Source organism: Eriocheir sinensis, chromosome 32 (assembly GCF_024679095.1).
Source record: "Eriocheir sinensis breed Jianghai 21 chromosome 32, ASM2467909v1, whole genome shotgun sequence".
Taxonomy (NCBI): domain Eukaryota; kingdom Metazoa; phylum Arthropoda; class Malacostraca; order Decapoda; family Varunidae; genus Eriocheir; species Eriocheir sinensis.
This window is the reverse complement of record NC_066540.1, coordinates 13,038,966-13,058,920: the sequence shown is the minus strand read 5'-3', so window position 1 is coordinate 13,058,920 and position 19,955 is coordinate 13,038,966. Positions and strand designations below refer to the sequence as shown.

General features: G+C 40.6%; 1 protein-coding gene and 1 long non-coding RNA gene across 8 annotated transcripts in view; one reads left to right on the top strand and one right to left on the bottom strand.

Moving 5' to 3' along the window:
• The window catches only part of LOC127006161 (uncharacterized), an 80,481-nt gene extending 60,946 nt beyond the window's left edge, over positions 1-19,535 (top strand). For 6 of the 7 annotated variants that reach the window (XM_050875702.1, XM_050875701.1, XM_050875704.1 and 3 more), the window contains 7 exons: positions 4,870-5,041; positions 7,558-7,704; positions 8,302-8,421; positions 9,778-9,858; positions 10,258-10,404; positions 14,815-14,980; positions 16,860-19,535. In XM_050875702.1, coding sequence (XP_050731659.1) covers positions 4,870-5,041; positions 7,558-7,704; positions 8,302-8,421; positions 9,778-9,858; positions 10,258-10,404; positions 14,815-14,980; positions 16,860-16,978 — 952 coding nt within the window. In that variant the 3' untranslated portion in view covers positions 16,979-19,535. Of the gene's footprint in view, positions 1-4,869; positions 5,042-7,557; positions 7,705-8,301; positions 8,422-9,777; positions 9,859-10,257; positions 10,405-12,883; positions 13,084-14,814; positions 14,981-16,859 lie in introns of those variants that run through there. The other variant, XR_007759124.1, reaches the window with a different exon arrangement.
• LOC127006165 (uncharacterized) lies at positions 9,860-14,935 on the bottom strand. Its single transcript, XR_007759134.1, has 2 exons — positions 14,790-14,935; positions 9,860-10,019 (listed from the first exon to the last, which is right to left on the bottom strand). It is a non-coding gene; the product is annotated as an uncharacterized LOC127006165 (long non-coding RNA).
• Positions 19,536-19,955: the final 420 nt, after the last annotated feature.

Genomic DNA, 19,955 nt, shown 5'->3' with positions numbered 1-19,955 from the left:
TTTAGATCAAACTCCATTTCCGATATATTATCATAAAAAGTTGTCAGCAGTGCATGATGACTCCTTAGCTTAGATCAGGGGTGGGGAACCTTCGTCCTATCAAGGGCCACTTGGATATTTTTAACACAGGACGGTCGTGGGCCATTAAAAAAAAAAAAAAAAGTATTTTTTTCACATTTTTAACTCGCCTCTAATGTGACGGTTGCATCTGCTTCTCTTTGGCGAGGCGTGTGATGTTGGCTGGTACTGTTGCTGATGCTACTCGCAACTGGTTTTCCAGGTTTGCATCGGTCAGTCTGGAGTGCAGTCTACACTTTGCTAGAGTAAGTTTTGAGAAAAACTGCTAGCAGCAGTAAGTCGTTCCAAACACAGAGATGCATATTTCAGTGCATGTCTCCTCAAAATAGGAAAATCATCAGCACTTATGTGTCGTCTAGAGAACTCAAGCAGTGAGATGCTGTTGTACCTAGCTTTCAGTTCATCATCACTTTGCAGCTGAATGATTTCATGTTGCAGGTTATCAGGCACATCAGCTGGTTCCACATTAAACGGTGTAGCAAAGATATTCAACTCCTGTTGTTTACTTTTCACGTCCCTGAACCTTTCACTAAATGCCTCAATAAGTTTCACACACTCACCAGCATATTCATATGTTGTAGAAGGCTTTTGTCCTTGCAGAGTGGGGAAATGCACAGTGTTATCTCTTTCAAGTTGCCCTTTCCACAGCTTTAATTTAGGGGGCCCTGCAGCTTGACGTTCAGCTCTGAGAGATACTTGGTAATGTCAACCATGAACGCAAGATCACACAGCCACTTGGTATCACTGAGTTCCCTGACAGGTTTTCCCTTCATCTCCATGAATTGCTTGACTTCATCACGCAGGTTATAAAAGCGCATGAGCGTGTTCCCACGCTCAGCCACCGCACTTCACAATGATAAACAAGATCATCGTCGTCGTAATCAAGATCATTCAGTAACTCCTTAAACTGGCGGCTGTTTAACCCTCTGCTCTTGATAAAGTTAATACAAGACACTACTGTTGACATTACATTGTTGAGCTTCACTGACCGTGCACATAAACTTTCTTGATGTATGGTGCAGTGGCATATTATTATATCACTTGGATCAAGACTGAGACGATTCAGTTCTTTCTTAACAAATGCAATTAACCCTTTTTGTGATCCAACCATGGCTGGAGCTCCAGCAGTAGTGAGGCCACTTAACTTTTCAAATGTTAATTCTAGTTTCTTCATTGACAAAACAATACTCTCAAACAAGTCTTCACCAGTTGTAGTGCCATGCATGGCTTCCAATGACACCAATTCCTCTCGTGTGTCAAACTCAGCCGTTATTCCATGAACAAAAACGGCCAGTTGTGCGGTATTTGTTATGTCCGTTGTCTCATCACAAGCCAGAGAGAAAAACTGGCAATCTCTTGCAGAATTCTTCAGTGTTTTCTGAATATCTTGAGCAAGGTCAGTGATCCGATCTGAGATGGTTCTATGAGACAAACTAACACTGAAATAATTGTACTTTGGAGCTAGCAACTCCGTGGCGGCAACAATGCACTCTTTGACAAATTCTCCCTCTATGTGAGGCTTCAGCTTCTTAGCAATTAGCCAATTAGCTCACTCAGTGCATAGCTCGTCTTAATAACGTTGTCTATGTCACAATGAGGTCTTGTGAAAGAGGCTTGTTGTGATTCTAAACCCCTCTGAAGAGCATTGACTTTATTCAGATGCATTTGTCCTCTCAACTCACTGAGTTTAGCATGCTTTGAACCGTAATGATGCTCCAGATGGCCTTCTTCATTACTGCTTATGCATCCCCACAAACAAGGCACTCCGGTTTACCTTTCACTTCAACAAAGAAATAATCATTTGTCCACTTCTCTTGGAAGGGTCAACATTCTGCATCTACTTTACTTCGCAGTCGCCATTTGTAGGACGAAACACAACGTGATAACTACCCAGTGTGTATTAACTCTTCCAAAACGTGCACAGTTCAAACCTCTATCTGGCACTGCCTCCCCACCTAGCTGAGTCAGGCAGACAGCTGGCTGGACGAGAAGCAGACGTGTACGGCAGGGTTGCCAAGTCTCGTGAGCATAGTGATGCCAAATTTGATACGATTTACTGTCAAACTAAGAATTTCAATGCCAGACTTTTATAAATCCTGATATTTCACTTAATAGTTTGATGTAAAACTAAACTGATTCCGATAGATCAGCTTATTGAGGGTGAGGCAAATAATCAGAACTGCGCGACCGACTGACAACTTGGTGTCCGCCGAGAGCCCAGGATCCCAGATCTGGTGTACGCGTACTGTTCCTGTTGTGACTGTGTCACGCCAGCCTACTGGAGGGGCCGTGAAAACGTGATACATGTTGAAGGCATGGGTTTTGATTGTTTGCTGGTACGATACATTTTCCTTGGTAGATGCTTGGAGCGATGCCAGACGTACAAACTCTCAAACTGTCATTACTATATGTATTACTATGTGTATTCAAGATTATGATGCTGCTACATTCTGAGTTCATTGATAACTAACTGAATTTAAGTGACATGTAGCCCAGTACATGATATGAATATATTATATATTATTCATTCATGACTCTTATGGTCTTATGCAATAGCATTTCTGAACAGCATTGTGGGCCTGATCAAATGGCCCTGCGGGCCTTATACGGCCCGGAGGCCGAAGGTTCCCCACCCCTGGTTTAGATGATACAGATGTTATTAATATGAGTCAACTAAACATCTCTTCTAGTACCACTGAGGCCAGCCAAGCTTCACAAGTCAATAAAGATTACGGTTAAGATAATTGGAAGAATAATGGGGTTGTTTATACCAGAATGGGGGCTGTTGGTCTTTACATTAGCCTTCAGTTTTCTCTTTCTGTGTTTTCCCCCAAGTGACAGTGGGATTGGGTGAAGGCTGTTGAACTACTTCATATAAGCCTTCCAGTTTTCTGTCTTCCCCCAAGCTTGACAATAGGCCTGGGGACCCGCCCAAACTTGTCTATACCTTCTTGTGCCCCAATCTCTGATGGAAACCCTTGAGTATGTGGCTGAATGACTTTTGAATGTTGGGTAAGTGGTGACTGCCCATGGGCTCATCTGTGGGTAAACCCAACAATTAGGTCTTGCAGAGTAGCTAGGACGAAAATGTAGTCTTGAGTGGTAGGTTTGGGAATTTGTGTTCTTATTGATACTCAATGTTGACTGATTCTGTAGCTTATTAGCCTTGATATAAACCCTTTTCTGTCAGTTGGGCTTGCTGTAGTCTATTACTCTAACTTTATCTGCCTGATGTAGAACTAGTTATTTGTGTCTTGGGATTCTGGTTACCTGTCTTGCTTAATGTAACAGTTGTAAGATGGTGATATAAGGTCTATTAACAGTATATTTATTAATCGTTACAAATACGATTGTGATCATTATTGTTTGATACTTACATTAGACGTTAGTTTTACCCCTTCTTTAGTATAGATATGCTGGTGTATTTTTTCCAGGATTGTTCTGACTAATATTGATGATTTATTTAAATAGAACCTCAATTATTGCATTCATTTGCTATCAGAAATATAATTCTTGCATCACGGTTGCAGCCAAGGCAATGTTTACAGAGTCAAAGACAAGTCTGGGGAACTTAAGAAATTTACAGATGTGTAGTTCTCATCATACAAAATGCCCTGTAACTCTCGAGGCACATACAGTAAATGAGTATTCAGAAAAAAAATTAATCCCATTGGCCAGACAGATATATCAAACACTTGGGTGGTGCAGGGAGTCTTGTGTGCCTGTATACCACAAAAAAAGGCTCCAATTAGAAATTTCTGATAATTCTGTTTCATGAAATCACAGCGCCTTCAAACTGTATCCATACCTACTAAGGTCTGGTAGAATCAGGCAGATCTAAATTACTTGTGTCGTCTAACTATCTGTCTGTGGTGCCGTCCCCTCATGTGAATTTTCCCCAAGGGGTTGATCATGGCAGAAATGTGTCCAACTTTGCTTGTTCTAGCACTCCCTCAGAAACTGGCTACCAAGTGGGGTGAGGACCTATTCGTACGCACTAATACGCAGTGTAGCCAATCCAGCGAAAAGTTGCTCGATTGGGCTACAAATATATATTGATGGTATACCACATCATTCGACCTTCTAGCCCAGACGGTATATCACATCAACCGACCTTTACAAGTTGACGGTATACCACGTCATCCGACCGTTAGGGGTTAAGGGGGAAAGCAGTGAAGGGCAGACAGATAATAGGTATGGGAGAGTTAGTCAAGGAAAAAGTGTCAGCCTGAGGGTAAAAGGTATAAGAAATAGCATCGTCTACCCAACTCAGTCATATGCATCAGTGACATGGATGTGGAATGTACCACAGCACTCACTAATGCACATGGTGGAAATGATCTAGATAAGAGGTGCATACGGTGCATCAAGATGGGATGGAGAAAGAATGTTTGGTAAGTATTTTGATATTGATGTAACAGCAAAGGGAGTGGTTCTGGAGTGGCTAAATGGACGAAAGAGGGTGCTCTTAGACGATTAGGACATGTGATAAGAATAAGTGAGGATGACATTATATAAAGTGTGTAGAAAAGCAAGATTGAGGGAGAGAGTACCAAGAGAAGACCACCAGTGAAATGGATCCATAATGTGGACAAGTAGTGGAGAGAGTTGGCAGGCACTGTGTTGGATGTGGTGAGAGGGAGTGCCGGAACAAAAAAAGTTGGGAGATGCTTTTGGTGTGGCCACCCCTCGAAGGGAAGTGTTTGTGGGAGGACAGAGCATCTGAGATAAATATAGATAGGTAGAAGTTGATGAAGCATGTGTCTTGCAATTTTCTTCTTCTTTTTACAGGAGGGAAGAATATCTGGACATTACCAAGGGGGATGTAATTTTGGGTATTCTGCCATTTTTCCACGTCTTTGGAATAGGAATGTGCCTTTCCTCCCTTTTTCATGGAGCAACATTGGTTACCCTTCCCAGATTCATCCCGGATATCTTCCTAAAGGCACTTCAGACGTACAAGGTGAGTATATTTCCATGTTAATTTTCTCCTTACCTTTAGTTACATCTCATTGTTGTATTCCAGAAATGTTATTTCTCAAGTATATCAAGGCAACCAACAACTTTCTCTGCTCTAATCCTTTTCATATAGTTTCCTATTCACCCTAATATTTTCAATGACAGCTTGTACAGGCACTTTTTTCCATCTATTCTAACACCCAACACATTCTCCTTATTTAGTAAAGATGGTGGTAAAAGCAGAAAATCTCTTTTCTCGTCTAGGCATGTTTTATTGTTTCATCTCTCTAACTTTTTCAGACTTTCCCTCTAAAGTATTCTAACACAGGTCTCCTATACTCCAGGGAATTACTTTCCCACTCATTCCCATGACAGTGACATCAGTCTTTTCCACACATTTTATCAGTTCATGCTCTCCCAGTAACTACAAGGGGACCAGTCCACATTAGCATACTACATTAGACCACCCTCATCACTTCACAACTCTCTATCCTGCCTCCTCTTCCATATTTCATGCCTACACAGGATTGATTGAAGGTACCTAAAAATTAATCATATTTCTTCATTATTTTTATGGTCAGCATAATCAGATGCAGCTTTTTACCTTCTAATCTTCCTACCACAAATGCTAAAATGCTTTCACTTGGTTATCTAAAGAAACTTGACCTTTTACCCTGTTCACCTTCAACTTCCCTCTGCAAACATTAGTTTAGTAGGGTGGAGTGGTTAGTTTATGGACTATAAGGAAAGCTGTGTTTCTTGATATCTCAGCACCTTGTCTCTTTCAATTTCTTTCTGTGTTCCCCCGTATTTCTAGTATCCCATATAAATGGGTTATCTCTGATCTTTTCCATTTCCTTCATTGCCGTGTACACTGCAATCAGATCTCCTTTTCCTCTTCTCTCCTTCTAGGTAGGCAAACCAAGTCTTGCCAATCTCTCCTCAAATGCCATGTCTCTCAACTTGGCACGATATTTTTCTCTGCTCTGTGAATTTTCTAACATCTTTCTGTCTGTGTGGGGGCCACACCACCTCTGCATATTCCAATCTTGATTGATTCACCAACGCTGTCAGCTTTTTCATCGTATTCTCATCCATGTAGTGTAATGTAGCTTAAGTGTTTCTCCTGCAGTCTTGCTTATGTGCTTTTCTGGGAACAAGTTATTTTGGAATGTAACTCCTAAATTATTTTTCTCTTATGCCTTCCTAATCTGATTGCTTCCTATTTTATAATTCCAGACAGGTTTCCTGATTCCTTTGCACAATGTAAGAATTTTAAATTTTTTAATGTTAAATTTCATTTCCCGATTCTGGCTCCAGCTATAAAATCTAATGTTTTCTTGCAACTTTAAACAGTCCTCCTCCTCCACCAGTCTTCTCATTATCTTTGCATCATCTGCAAATAGAATTAGTAGACTACTGTAGCTATGTGCCACATTCACCATGTCATTTCATTCATTCATTCATTTCATCGATGCCTGCTCCTAGGAGCTCCCACCAGGGGATGGCCACGGCAGAAGAGCTTCCAACTTTCTCTATCCAGACACTCCCTCCTTGCCTGGTCAAAGTTTCTCAAAGATCTTTCCCCCCTCTCCCTAACGTACTCTTGCACCCTATCCCTCCATTTCACTGGAGGTCGTCCTCTAGCATTCCCTCCCTCTATCTCACTCACATACACCCTTTTGGTCATCTTACTGTCCTCCATTCACTCCATGTGGCCAAACCACTTTAAAGTCTGTCGCTTCACTTCTTCCACCACTCCACACTTCTTCCCTTCACCCCTGTGACACATTCCAAAACGCTCGTACACACTTTCATTACTCATGCCATCCCTTCTACTCACACCACAAGCACTCCTCAAATAACTCATTTCCACTGCCTGCACTCTAGACCTCTGACTTTCATTCCAAGCCCACGTTTCACTTGCATATGTGAGGGTTGGTACTATTATTGTATTTCTCAAATCCCTCTTTGCCTCCATGCTCACACTTCTGCCATTCATGATTCGTCCCAAAGACCCTACCACTCTTCTTCCTTGCAATGCCCTTTCTCTTATCTCTCCTTCCATACCACCATGCTTACACATAGCTGATCCAAGGTACTTAAACTCATTGACCTCCTCCATTTCTTCACCATTCAAAATTATTTTGCATTCTTTTTCACATTCAATTCCCACTCTATATGGGCATACAAAATTTACAACCTCACTTCTACTTTGCTCACAAACCATCACTTTACTTTTGTTGACATTTACTTTCAGCTTTCTCCTGTTACAGACACTATCAAAAACACTGACCAAATTTTGAAGGTCACTTTCATGTCATTTATGTAAATTAAAAACAACTGAAGTGATCCCTGTGGCACTCCACTTGTTACTCTGATCCATCCTGACACTTGATCCCGTAATACCATCTTTATCTGTCTTGTCTCTCAGATAGTCCTCCATCCACTTCAAGATGCTTTCCCTCAGTCCTCAGTGTGTGTGTGTGTGTGTTTATTCACTTATTCATTTGTTGGCAGGTGACACTGGTGCCGGTAGTGCCTCCACTGGCCATCTTTTTAGCCAAGCATGATGTTGTGGCCAAGTTTGATCTCAGTTCCATGAAGAGCATCATGTGTGGTGCTGCTCCTTTAGCTGGAGAGGTGCAACAAATTATATGCAAGAGGGTAAGTAAGGTTTGATGATGTGGCTTGTGAGCAAAATATCTTCCATAACTGGAAGAGGGGGATGAGCATGTTAGTAGAAAAGATTATATTTTGAGACAAAATGGAATGTATTATTAGGCTAAAAGGGATGTTGTACTGGTAGAACTTTAGGGATTATCTATGCCTATCTACGTATAGCTATATCTATCTACCTCTTTGTATCTATCTATCAGTCTATATATATCTGTTTACTGTAAAATGAATCAAGTGAGACATCTAGGGTTTGGTGACTAGATTTGTATTGTTTACAGTGGCAAATATGCCATGAGTGATATCTCAGTCCATCCATGACGGCTGCTTGAATATTTACTATGGTGCATAGCTATAGAGATATGGAGGTGGAAAGAGACTTCCTGTATACTTCTCTGAGTATGCAAAGTGGTATTGATGCGTCTGACCAGTTTCATGATGCCTTGTTTGTCTTCATGTCTGGTCATCTTGAGTCCAGTAACATAAAGAATAGTGTGTCTATATCTTGTATAATTTTGCAGACTGAATGTTTGCAGTCTTGTAAATCAATATTTAAATGCAGAAAAACATATTTTCTTCCATTTTCAGTTTCCAGGAGTGACTGTCAGGCAGGGTTTTGGTATGACGGAAACAACTTTAGCAGTGTTTGCTAGCGAGTCCCATGAACCTGGGGCTGTTGGTCACATCACGCCCCACAGTGAAGCCAAGGTAACTTAGATTTATTGTTACAAGAATTTGGGAGATTTAATGAACTGATGAACTTTAAATTTCATATTTTCCCTACAGAAGCATTGTTGTATTAATCATTACCTTCAAAAGTCTTTCTTGTCTCTCAGACTATAGTTCTGATGCTTTTTTCCCTCCAAGAACTCTTTGTAAAGAGGTGGCCATGGTAGAAGTCTCTTAACTTTCTCACCACATAGACGCCCTTTTTGCAAGAATCAAGTTTCTTCTCCCAAGTCTCTTAAGCATTTTTAATTCTTATCAATACAAATTACTAGTGATCTCTCTGCCACACCTATTTTCATCTTTGACTTAACACAGTTTTCATAAAATCATCACTGCATTCTCATAACATGTACAAAACACCTCAATGAAATACATTTTATCTATTCTACCATGCACCATGTCTGCTTCTTTTTGCTCTCACATTCATATCACATCTGTACTCTTCATCCGTCACTTCATCCCATCTTGTTAATTTACATGTCCTCCTCAACTTGTTCATCTGTATCACACATATCCTTGTCTGTTATGGCTCATGCCATCCTCATGTTCCTGAGGCATGGGTTGATGTTTGAACATGATAACATTCCTCATTCCCCTAAACCTCTCATGATTCTGTCAGTTGATTTTATGACTTGCCTTGCTCTTACTGCCCTTTATTATTCTGTGCTCCTATACTGAACTATAACTATTCCTAAATATTTACACTCTTCTACCTCTTTTATCTACTCTCCCAAAATTACATGGGAATGAGTTACATGGGAAGCCTACACAGTGTAAGGTGTGGCAAAATTTCTCTCTTGCAGCTGCTGTTAAAGTTGTCCACAATTTTTTACTGCTTGCTGTCACTTTCAGAAAATTGTCATCAGAATGATATTTTTTTCCACATCAGTATGTTGATCTTTTTTGCACACCACCACCCCTTATTCTTGTTTCCAACTCATACAATTCATGTTTTTATGGAAGAGTCATCGTGATGTCAGTCAAACACCCTTGCCTCACTTCCACACACAATCCCAAGGCTCTTGCTCACTCTCCTGCCTCCTTGTACACAGGCATTATTCTATTTATGAAAAAGCATATATTAATTTATTAATTTTAATAATTTTTTTGAAAACCCTATCAGGACAATGTAATTTATAAAAAATACCTTGCAAATAATTTAAATGTCTTTATACCAGTGATGTGAAACTGTTGTATTTTGTTCAAGTTTGACACTCATGAAGCATAAGAGCAACAACATTTTCCTTCATCTTTTGGATCTCGGCTTTCTTATTAAACTAATTTGTTTTATTTATAACAAGAAAAGAATGCATCTGCTTAATTTGACTTTTTCAGATTATTGACATGGAAACTGGAAATTCTGTTGGACCAAATGTGGATGGAGAGTTGTGTGTGAGAGGACCAATAATAACCAAGGTATGTTTTCTAACTTTTTATTTTTTTAATTTTTTTATGTGTATGCCTATAGCATTTTTACGTCGTTTTGCCTGTTGCGCCGGTAGGCATCTTCCTGGTGGGGCCTGATGGTCGGCCCAAGGCTTCTTCCAGGTGGGGCCTGATGGTCGGCCCAGCCCGTTCTGGCGCAGGCGAGTGTTTATAGTGGCGCCATCATTGCAGTTGGTTATAAAAATTGACAGAGTAGACAGACATCACAAAAAAGGCAAAGAATTCCATGTAACCAGACCACAATGACAAAAGAAAGTTTCAACTCAGTGTGCTTCATTACAAGTGGCGGCTACATTGGACATCATTTAAATGTTTTATTTTAAGTCATATAAATTCTTCTTGACTATTTCAGTTTTTGTTACCTTTCAGGGTTACTTCAATGATGAGAAAGCCACAAATGAACTTATAGACCCCCAGGGCTGGCTCCACACTGGTGATGTGGGCCACTACAATGAGGATGGAGTGTTCTACATTGTGGACCGCATCAAGGAGCTCATCAAGTATAAAGGCTACCAGGTAGGTATAAGAACCTGCTGATCTCCTTTAGATGTGTAGGATTATTGCAAACCATCATAATATAAAAGTCAAGTAATAATCAAACTATTATAATATCGCTACTTATGCATATCTGAGAGTAAATGATTGATGTAGGCATTACATCTATATTATTTTCTTTTCTTTTATATTTTTCATGTAGTGCCAGCAGGCTCTCTTAACCCTTTCGTTGCGCATGGCGAGGAAGCGAATATCCCCCCAGGTGCACTCTGGCAGCCCAATGGGAGGTCTCTTTTAACCTCTGTATCTCAAAAACTATTCATCACATCCTTATAGAAGGCTCTGATCCCCTACAGCAAATGCCTTCCCACACCATATTATCTTTAGAACCCATTAACCCTTCCTGTCAACCTTCTCTAGGTCCCTGAGAGCAGCAAACAGCCTCCTATCCTTCTCTAGGTACTTTTCAACTAGCATTTTCAGTGCAAATATTTGGTCTACACAACCCCTCCCTTTCCTAAAATCCCCTTATACATCACCCACACTTTTCTCAGATATTTTCTTCATCCTTTCATTTAAAACTCTTCCATACACTTTTCCTGCTACACTGAGTAACTGTTACAGTCACCTGTGCTTCCTTTCCCTTTGTACAGTGGCACAACAATGGTATTTCTTCAGCCCTCTGGCACCTCACCCTGCTCCCATGCTAGGTTACATATCCATAACACCCATTTCATAACTGCACCTCCTCCATACTTCTGCATTTCTGCTGTTATGCCATTAGCTCCAGGGGCCTTTCCTACTTTTAAGTTCTTCATTGCCCTCTATCTCACCTCTCTCCACCTTCCCCTGTTGATCTGGCCGCAATACATTGATCTTTATTCCTACACTAGCCACTTCTGCTCTTCCTCCCACACTCTTTCATTACAGTTTCAAAGTGCTGCTTCCATGCCTCCCTTATCTCCTCCTTCCCTCTCAACCCATGTCTTCTCTTCATGATACAAATGTCACTCTTTCCTCCCACCTTTCTCTTATAACTTCTTTCCAGAAACATTTTTTGTTCTGGTATTTTGCTGATATTTTCTTACCAAAATCCTCATCCACTTTTCCTAACCAACCTCTTACTCTCCCTGTACTTTCTCTCCCATCTCTCTCTTGCCTCTTCTGTCACATTTCTCTAACATTTCCTTGTAGTTGTCTCCTCACCTGCCTTTTTTTTATCACATTTGTCCACCATACACTCCCTTTCTTTCCCTTCCCACATGACCCATACCTGACTACTTCCTCAGTTGCCTTGACCACTGAACTCTTAAACACCTCATTCACTCCTGCACTATGTTCTATCCCTGATTTTGCTCCTCCAAGTACTTCCTCTACTTTCTACCTATACATCTCCCTGTGGCCAGTTACACAACATCTCTCTTGCTAGTTTCCTACCCTTTTCCCTCTTCCCACTCCCTCACCATAAAGTGATCAGATCCATTAAACATTCCTCTCACAACTTTTGCATCTACTACATCCTGTCTCAGCCTCACATCTACAGCTACATAATCTATTACACTCCTCATGTTTCCCCTTGTCCATGTATACCAATGAATTAGCTTGTGCTGGAAGAAGGTGTTTGCCAAGAACAAACCTCCCTCAGCACAAACATCCACACCCCACTTCCAACCACACCACCAATCTCCCTGTTTCTAACTTTTGCATTCATATCTCCTAACACAATAATTCTTCTTTCACTTCCAAAGGTTCTCTCACACTGTCCTAAGTCCTCCCAGAATTTCTTCATCTCACTCTTGCCTTTCTTTCCCTTATCATTTACTGACGTATATGCACACACCAATGCATACTATACTATTCCTATCTTCCCCGTCATCCTCACAATTCTCGAGTCACACCACCCATGCCCATCCACTCTCCTTCCCACACTCGTAGGGAGGCCAATAAAGCACACCCCTCTCTCCCTCTTCCTCCTTCTACTCTCGCCCATACTACTCCCCCCTCCACACCCTCCCACAGCCTCTCCCTGCCATCACTCCCACATACTTTCAAATGTGTCTCAAACCTAACACATCAATCCTTCCTTTCTGGAATATGTTTATCATCTCTCTTCTCTTCCCTTCTTCATTCATTCCATTCACATTCACACAAGCCAGCCTAAGGAGCTCCTCCCTCCTTCTCCTCCCCTTCCGTGGGACAAATGGAGACCCCCTCTGCCTGTAACCACTTTTCGTCCACCCCCGGAGAGGCTACTGGCAGTTGATAGGGCTAGCACACTGCTTATTCCTGGAGGGACACGGGGCACCAGATTGTTCAAAACTATTAGCATCCTACAAAATGATTTTTAATTTACATAACATATAGTCAAACATCGGTTTACGAGTGTTTGGATTTACGAGCAAAAAAATCCCACAATAAATGTCTTGTTTACGAGCGGTGTCTTGGTATACGAACTTCCTGTTCCATTTTTATTCTTTTTTAATTTGTTGCCACCCCCCAGGTTGGGACACAGGCTATATGGAGGCCGTCAGGGTCAAGCGCGTACGTTCCTTCGAGGAGGGACCACAAACCCTTGCTGGGTGACAGCTCATGAAGGGGAGGGGAGGATGCTGATAGACTGACTATCGGCTTACATCAGCCTAACCTACCAAGTCTGTGTTTCGACGAGGACTGGCGTGTCTTTTTGTACAAGTCGAAGACGTGAGCATGGTTTCCCTTTGTTTGCTGTAAGATGAGAGTGCTCAACGCAGAAAACAATAGGAAGAGAGTGTCAGTTAGGGCTGCCACCTTGATCTAAAAAAATAAGGAACGCAACATCCCATTCTGTAATATAGAACGAATCCATATTTTAAGGAATGGATGGCAACCATAAAATTTCTCCGGCCTGCCATGACTGACAACCGCTGCCCGCTGCTAGTGAAGGCAAGAGGAGGGGAGGAGAGACGACACGTATTTTACATGTATTTCAGAACAACCCTTGACAAACCGGGAAGTTCTTACTTATCCTACAGTGATGCTTTAAAATGGTCTGTGGTGCAACATTAACACAACATTAACCTTGTGAACTCTATGTCCACCCCCACCTGGCAGGGTTACCCATAGAAAGCTCAGGAAATGGTCATCGCCATAGGCCTATGGAGGTGCGGCCAGTAGGACAGTGGCCGTACCCAGCCCTGCCGCGTCTTGTGCAGGACCCCTGATTCTTACCAAGAATTGGGGGGAATTCTTTAAGATCTGACATGCCAGAACAAGATATGCAAGAATTTCGCAAGACTTGGGTTTATTCTTGCTCGGGTCTAGGGTAATTCTTGACAGCCAGATGATGGATCTAGTCTCAGTCCGCATTGTAAACTCATAGAAATGGCATCTGTGCGCTCATGTCATGTTTTCAGCACTAGTATAGTGTGTTTTCATCACTACAGTGTGAGTTCTTTTTGCTTTAACATTGTCGCACTGGAAGATTGTTAAAAGGGATGGTGCTGCTAAGAAGAAAAGAGAAACCGTGGATACTATGCTCACAACAGGAACGGGGCAGCGAGCCTCAGCAGTTTGTATGCCCTCCTGGACGTGACTGACACCCGTTCATCCTTCATCTCAGACGATACTTCGGGTTAGCTTCACATTGGTGGTCGAACGTAGTTCCGGTGCCTCAAGAATAGGGAAACTGCAGCTGTTAAACCCCGGGGTGAAGCCTACACCTTGAGTGTAGTTAGCGTTTGTGGGAGTCTCCGTAACAACCGTAACACATTGATTTGTGTTACTTATTATGTATCATTGCTATTTGTTACTAAAATTAATTCTGTAAAAAAAAATATGTAAAATGATTTTTATGTAAACATTTTTTTTGAGATATGGGACGCATTAATGGGATTTACATTAATTTCAATGGGGAAATTCGTTTTGGTTTACGAGTGTTTTGGTGTGCGAGCAGAATACCAGAACAAATAAAACTCATAAACTGAGGTTTCAATATATTGAGGGGAAAAACTTGACTTAGTTAATATTGTTGGTTCACATTACGTGACAATTATTTAAGATAAAATGATGTATTTGGGTATCGTCTATTCAACTCATCAGGTAGCAGGAAAACTTTCCGTGGTAAAAGGGCACCTTTGCAGGTGAGTGCATATTTGCCATGATTTAAAAAAATGGACTTTAGTCCATTGCAGGACAAAGGCCCTTCCCAGTGTCTTTGATCTTTGAATTGTCTCAGATTGGTGTAGACTATGGGATGTCAATAGACTTAAAGGGATCCACCAATTATGTTGAATAAGGTGACCAGAGCAGACATGTCCTCCATTGTTCAGAATGGCCAAAATTCTCTTGACACCTTTGATCCACCCTCCTTGAGACCTTTCGTGCACTCGTGCTTCCTCTTCTCTACACAAGACAAAAAAGTAACTTACTATTCTTTTGTTTCCTTTATTCCAGGTTGCTCCTGCTGAACTTGAGGGTCTTCTGGTGACACACGAGGCCATTGCTGATGCTGCTGTTATTGGTGTACCAGACGAGGAAGCTGGGGAGTGTCCAAAGGCGTACATTGTGCCAAAACCTGGAAAAACAGTAGTACCTGAAGACATCATTGATTGGGTTAAAGGTGAATGAAGAGTCTTCAAATGATAGTCTCAAGTTTCACTAAGTACAGTATCCCATTTTCACACTTGAGCAACCCAGTAATCACAACAGGGTTGGTAAAAGTGCGATCACCCCCACCACCTCAGATCTGCTGGGGGGAGCAGGACAGGACCACCGTAAGGAAGGGATAGAAGGGAAGGGAGACACTGAGATACCAGATATCATGATAATATATATAAGTCACGTCCCGCACGTCCCCGTCGCCACCGCCACACGTCATATATACTCTATATATTGATTTATTGCAGCGACGCGACGGCGACTGGACGGACGGTGACGGAACGTGTGTAAACATTTTTTCAAATCCCATATCCACAATAAACTGTTAAACTGGGGTGGCGATTCATGACTTGACGTGACGTGACGTGACGGGACGCGACGTGCTTGGTGTAAACGCAGCCTAACGGAGTGATTTGAGTGCCACTTGTTTAAACTTTATATTGACAAATTCCAAAACAATAATGTTCATATGATATACGTAACAGCTGTGAGTAGAAGGATTCCCCCGTGTCAAAGACAAAAACATCAACCATTAATGCATGTCACATATAGTGCAGCTCATAATGTGCCATCCTGGAACCAATGCTGTGGGCATCTGAAAAAAGAAAAAAAAAGAAAAAAAGGCAACACTAAAAGCATTGCTGGTAAGAAAGAAAAAGTCTAACAATAACGCAAGGTGTTTGTCATATTGTGTCCTAAATGGACGAAATTTTGATTATTCACTTGTGTGTGAAGTGTTAAAGCAATCACCCAAACACGACAATATTATTGTGCTACATACAACACAGATCAAGTCACTTCAACTAAGACTCCACCTGTGTGTTTCATGAAGTGTTACTGTGCCCGCTCAAATTCTACTGCTTCATTTAAGAGTCCCGCTCACTTGATTCAGGCAAGTGAACCCACACCCAACACATGCAGTGATACCAACATGAATAGCCTGTTATAAATGGCTTCGTCCTTTGTGTCAGTTTGTATCACGCTGAATGTGTAACGATACTTATTTGAGTGCGTGTACAACTATCAGAAAGAAAATAGAGCAAATTATGAGTCAACAAAGTTATTCCTTTAGATGTGTCTTAGATTTCAGGCTGGTTCATGAAAATTGTCTTAGTTATCCCTAAAAAGCTAAAGTAGTCCCAACATTTCACACAACCTTTTCATCATGTCTTCATCTTATACTTTCTCTACATGACACAAAAATTATCATGTGAACTTTTTAGTGAGCACTGGGTGGTGTGCGGTTCAAGGTTAAACAAGTATGTCTGCATGTTGCCCCAAGGAAAATATTTTTAAGAATGGGTATTCCTGCATGTTACAGCTCAAGGGTTAAACCATTTTCAGAAATGTCCTTGCTGTTCCCTCTGGAGACTCAATTGTAGGAAGGTGGAAGAGCCTTGTGAACTCCACTATTTGGAGGTCTAGGATTATAATGACCATCTACTGTAATATTAATACATAATTTAAATTTGAAACATGAAGTGGAAGTGCAAAGAGTGAGATAGAATCTTATTTGATGGTGTATTTGACCCCATTCATCATTATATAATTCACTGCTATATTTAATATTGTACTGCCCCACAAATCCTCTTTAGCTCCTGGTTCCCACTCTTCTTAGCAAACCTCTCTACAATCAAAGTCTCCACCAGTATTATGTTGTCTCTAGTATCTATCACTTTTTGAAGGAGTCAAGGCTCAGGATCTCATGATAATCAGCTTCATTCCAAACCCTTGTCATTGGTGTGCATCTTACCTTACCTTACCTGTGTGTCATTGTGTACGACCAGACTTGTTGAATTTCCCTGGCTACAGTAAAAGACAGCTGCCCTTTTTACCAACAGAGAGAGTGGCTCCCTTCAAGCGGCTGCGTGGAGGGGTGGAGATCATCAGTGCTGTGCCCCGCTCACCTGCAGGAAAAATTTTGCGGAAAAACTTGCGAATGCAGCCAAATGGTGCCTAGAAATTTGATCAGTTATACATTGTTTGAAGTGTTATAAGCATTTTGTTATCTTTGCAAGAGTAGAACATGAATTTAGATGATCATCAAAGCTCTTATTAGCTAACTAGTACTTGACACCAAAGGACATGGAAATTTCATGTACTTTCTATTAAAAAAATGTGGACCAGTTGATACATTGTAAGTGCAAAATCTATATTTTTGAATTTTTATTGATATAAAAATATATCTAGTCTATAAATTTTTACCAACAATCTTCCATAAGACATACTCAAGCTCAAAGAAGGGAAATTTTTCTATCTAGAGACAACTGTAGAATACACATACTAACTTATTTTGTAACTGGTAGATGAATTATAAATAACCCGGAAGCTATGCAGTATCTGAGTAAGTAAAGAAGTTATCGATCACATTAGACAACCTAAGTCTGCAAAGTGAGGATGCATTATTGCTGGAGTTAGATAAGAGGGATGTGAAATTAGTTTATTTAGTGATAGTCATATCTTGCTCTATGGCTTTTTAACTGACTTTTTCTGTTCATCGATCACCAAAATGTCTGGCTTACATCACTCATCAATGTAGCTTATGCCAAATGACCAAGAACAAGACTTGGTCTGGAGCAGCACCACATTGTAATATATATACCATACAATACACATGTATACCATACTGTAACAACAGCACCTTGTGGAAGGTGATCTACTCCCTCTAAACAAGTCTAAGGGATTATTTACCTCTGGTGAGTCTTTGTTTGGCAAATGGTGCATGGCTGATGACCAAGACCAAGATTTGGTCTGGACCAGCACCAGCAATCAATCAATCAATCAATATATATATATATATATATATATATATATATATATATATATATATATATATATATATATATATATATATATATATATATATATATATATATATATATATATATCTATCTTGTGTGTGCTGTTTATGCTAGTTGTAAGGTGTTTGTCATCATACAGCAGAGTATGTGAAGCTCCATACACGTTACCATTCACTAGGGAGACCAGTTTGAGGGAAGCGCTGATGTTGGTGAGTGGTAGTAGGTACGGGGTGCACACACTAGTTTTACAGTATTTTACGGCTAGTTTTATGGTGTTTTTAGTAATTTTGACTCAATATGTTTCGTTTACGTAAAAAAACGGGTTATGTCATGGCTTTTGGAACCAATTAATGACCTAGAGCGGGATATGACTGTACTACTGATATTTAAGTATATATTTCAGAACATAGTCTCCTGATGTTCAAAACACCAGAGTCTGTTCATTTGACAGATCAGGAAACCTTGCTCCCCCTCCTCATTAGTGTATATTAATTTTTGTAGAGACGGTAAAGAAAGTGCTGTTTACAGCCTATTTTTTTGTAGTCTGCCTACTATCCAAGAATAAACATGCTTCCCTGCAGGTAGTGTGGAGTAGCATAAAAATACTAACTTGAGGAAATTTGCAAAAATGAAAACCTCAGTTCGTGACAAAAGCCAAAATCGATGTGAAAGACGAAAAATTCTGATCAGATACAAAAAGTGTTGGAAGTAACAGGAAGCAATGTCATTCATCGTGAAAAGTGTTGTTTTCAGAGGCCATTTTTAAGGGCAATAATGGTGAATGTGGGGGGCTTCAGAAAGTTCAAGCTGATTTTTTATCAATGAAACACTTTCAAGACAATTTAAGATAACAAACGAACAGATTCAGCAGCTGTTCCTGCAGCAGGATGTTATGTTTGGCAGACAAAACTAACTCAGAGGAAAGTTTTTTGATGGAGTACTTTACATTTGTTTTTTATATATTAAAAATCTGTTATCATGGCTGACTCCATTTTCTGTACAGGAAAAGTAGGAAGTTAAGGGTTCCAATTTGATAATTTTTAAGTCATGGGGAAATGTATTTCTGAATAGGGCCCAGTCTTCAACTTAACCTCCTGTAGCATATGAGCAACTGTTTTGTCCGAGATTTTGAAGTACTATCATACTACCAAAAAAATTATATGGGGCACTTATTGTATATATCTTTTACCATTAATTTATTTTTAAAGTTTTAATAATTTTTATAGAATACTGGCTCCCAAGAATTATACCTCCCCTGCTAATGATTTATATAATTTTTCAAGAATATGCAGGGTGGACATAAAATACCATTGTCACAGAATCTCACTGTTTGCTCTTCACAGCCAACCAGTCACACACCTGTTCAGGTGGAGGTGCTGTGTTAGTCTGAGCAGCTGTAGCAAAAATACCATTATAGGTGGTCAGGATGTTTAGGCAGTGTTTTGTGAGCTGGATTGAGACTCACTGGTGCTGCTCACCACATTCCAAGAGTCCTGTTTAACAGAAGGCTAAGATCTACATTTTAGTCACTTCATGTTTTCACATTTGCAGTGTTTTTGTGTCCATGTTGTAATTTTGTGTATCACAGTGTCTGTTACTTACATAATGGGAGGTAAATATCTCAATATATGGTGTTAGTAAATTACTGTAACTAGATGTCTGTACAGTTTGTTGTTTAGTCTTCAGAAAATAAACTGGATACCCAAGATACACATCTTCATGTGTATGATTGAATCCCATAAGAAATATTTGCTACAAATTGCATGACTGAATTGGAGACAAGAAATCAGGTTAAGGTAAAGAGCTTTTCAACCTATAAGGCCCCCTTCATATGGGGCCACTCAGCAGTGCTGCCGCTGGTAAATAATAAGAGATGAATGGAGGCTTTCACATGCAGTCATGACCACTAAAAGTAGCAGTGCAGATGGATGAGTGGTTGCCTTCGCTGCTGGTGGTGGCCACAAAAAGTAGCGCTGCTTGTCGTGATACATGGTATTCAATGGGAGCTTTCACATATAGCTAGCCTGGCCACCTTTTTTTAGCAGCGTATGCGTGGCGCGACTCAATTTTAGCACCGCCGCTAAGTGGCCCTGTCTGAAAGGGGCCTTAGCAGCTCTTCTCAGCAGCACTGCTAAA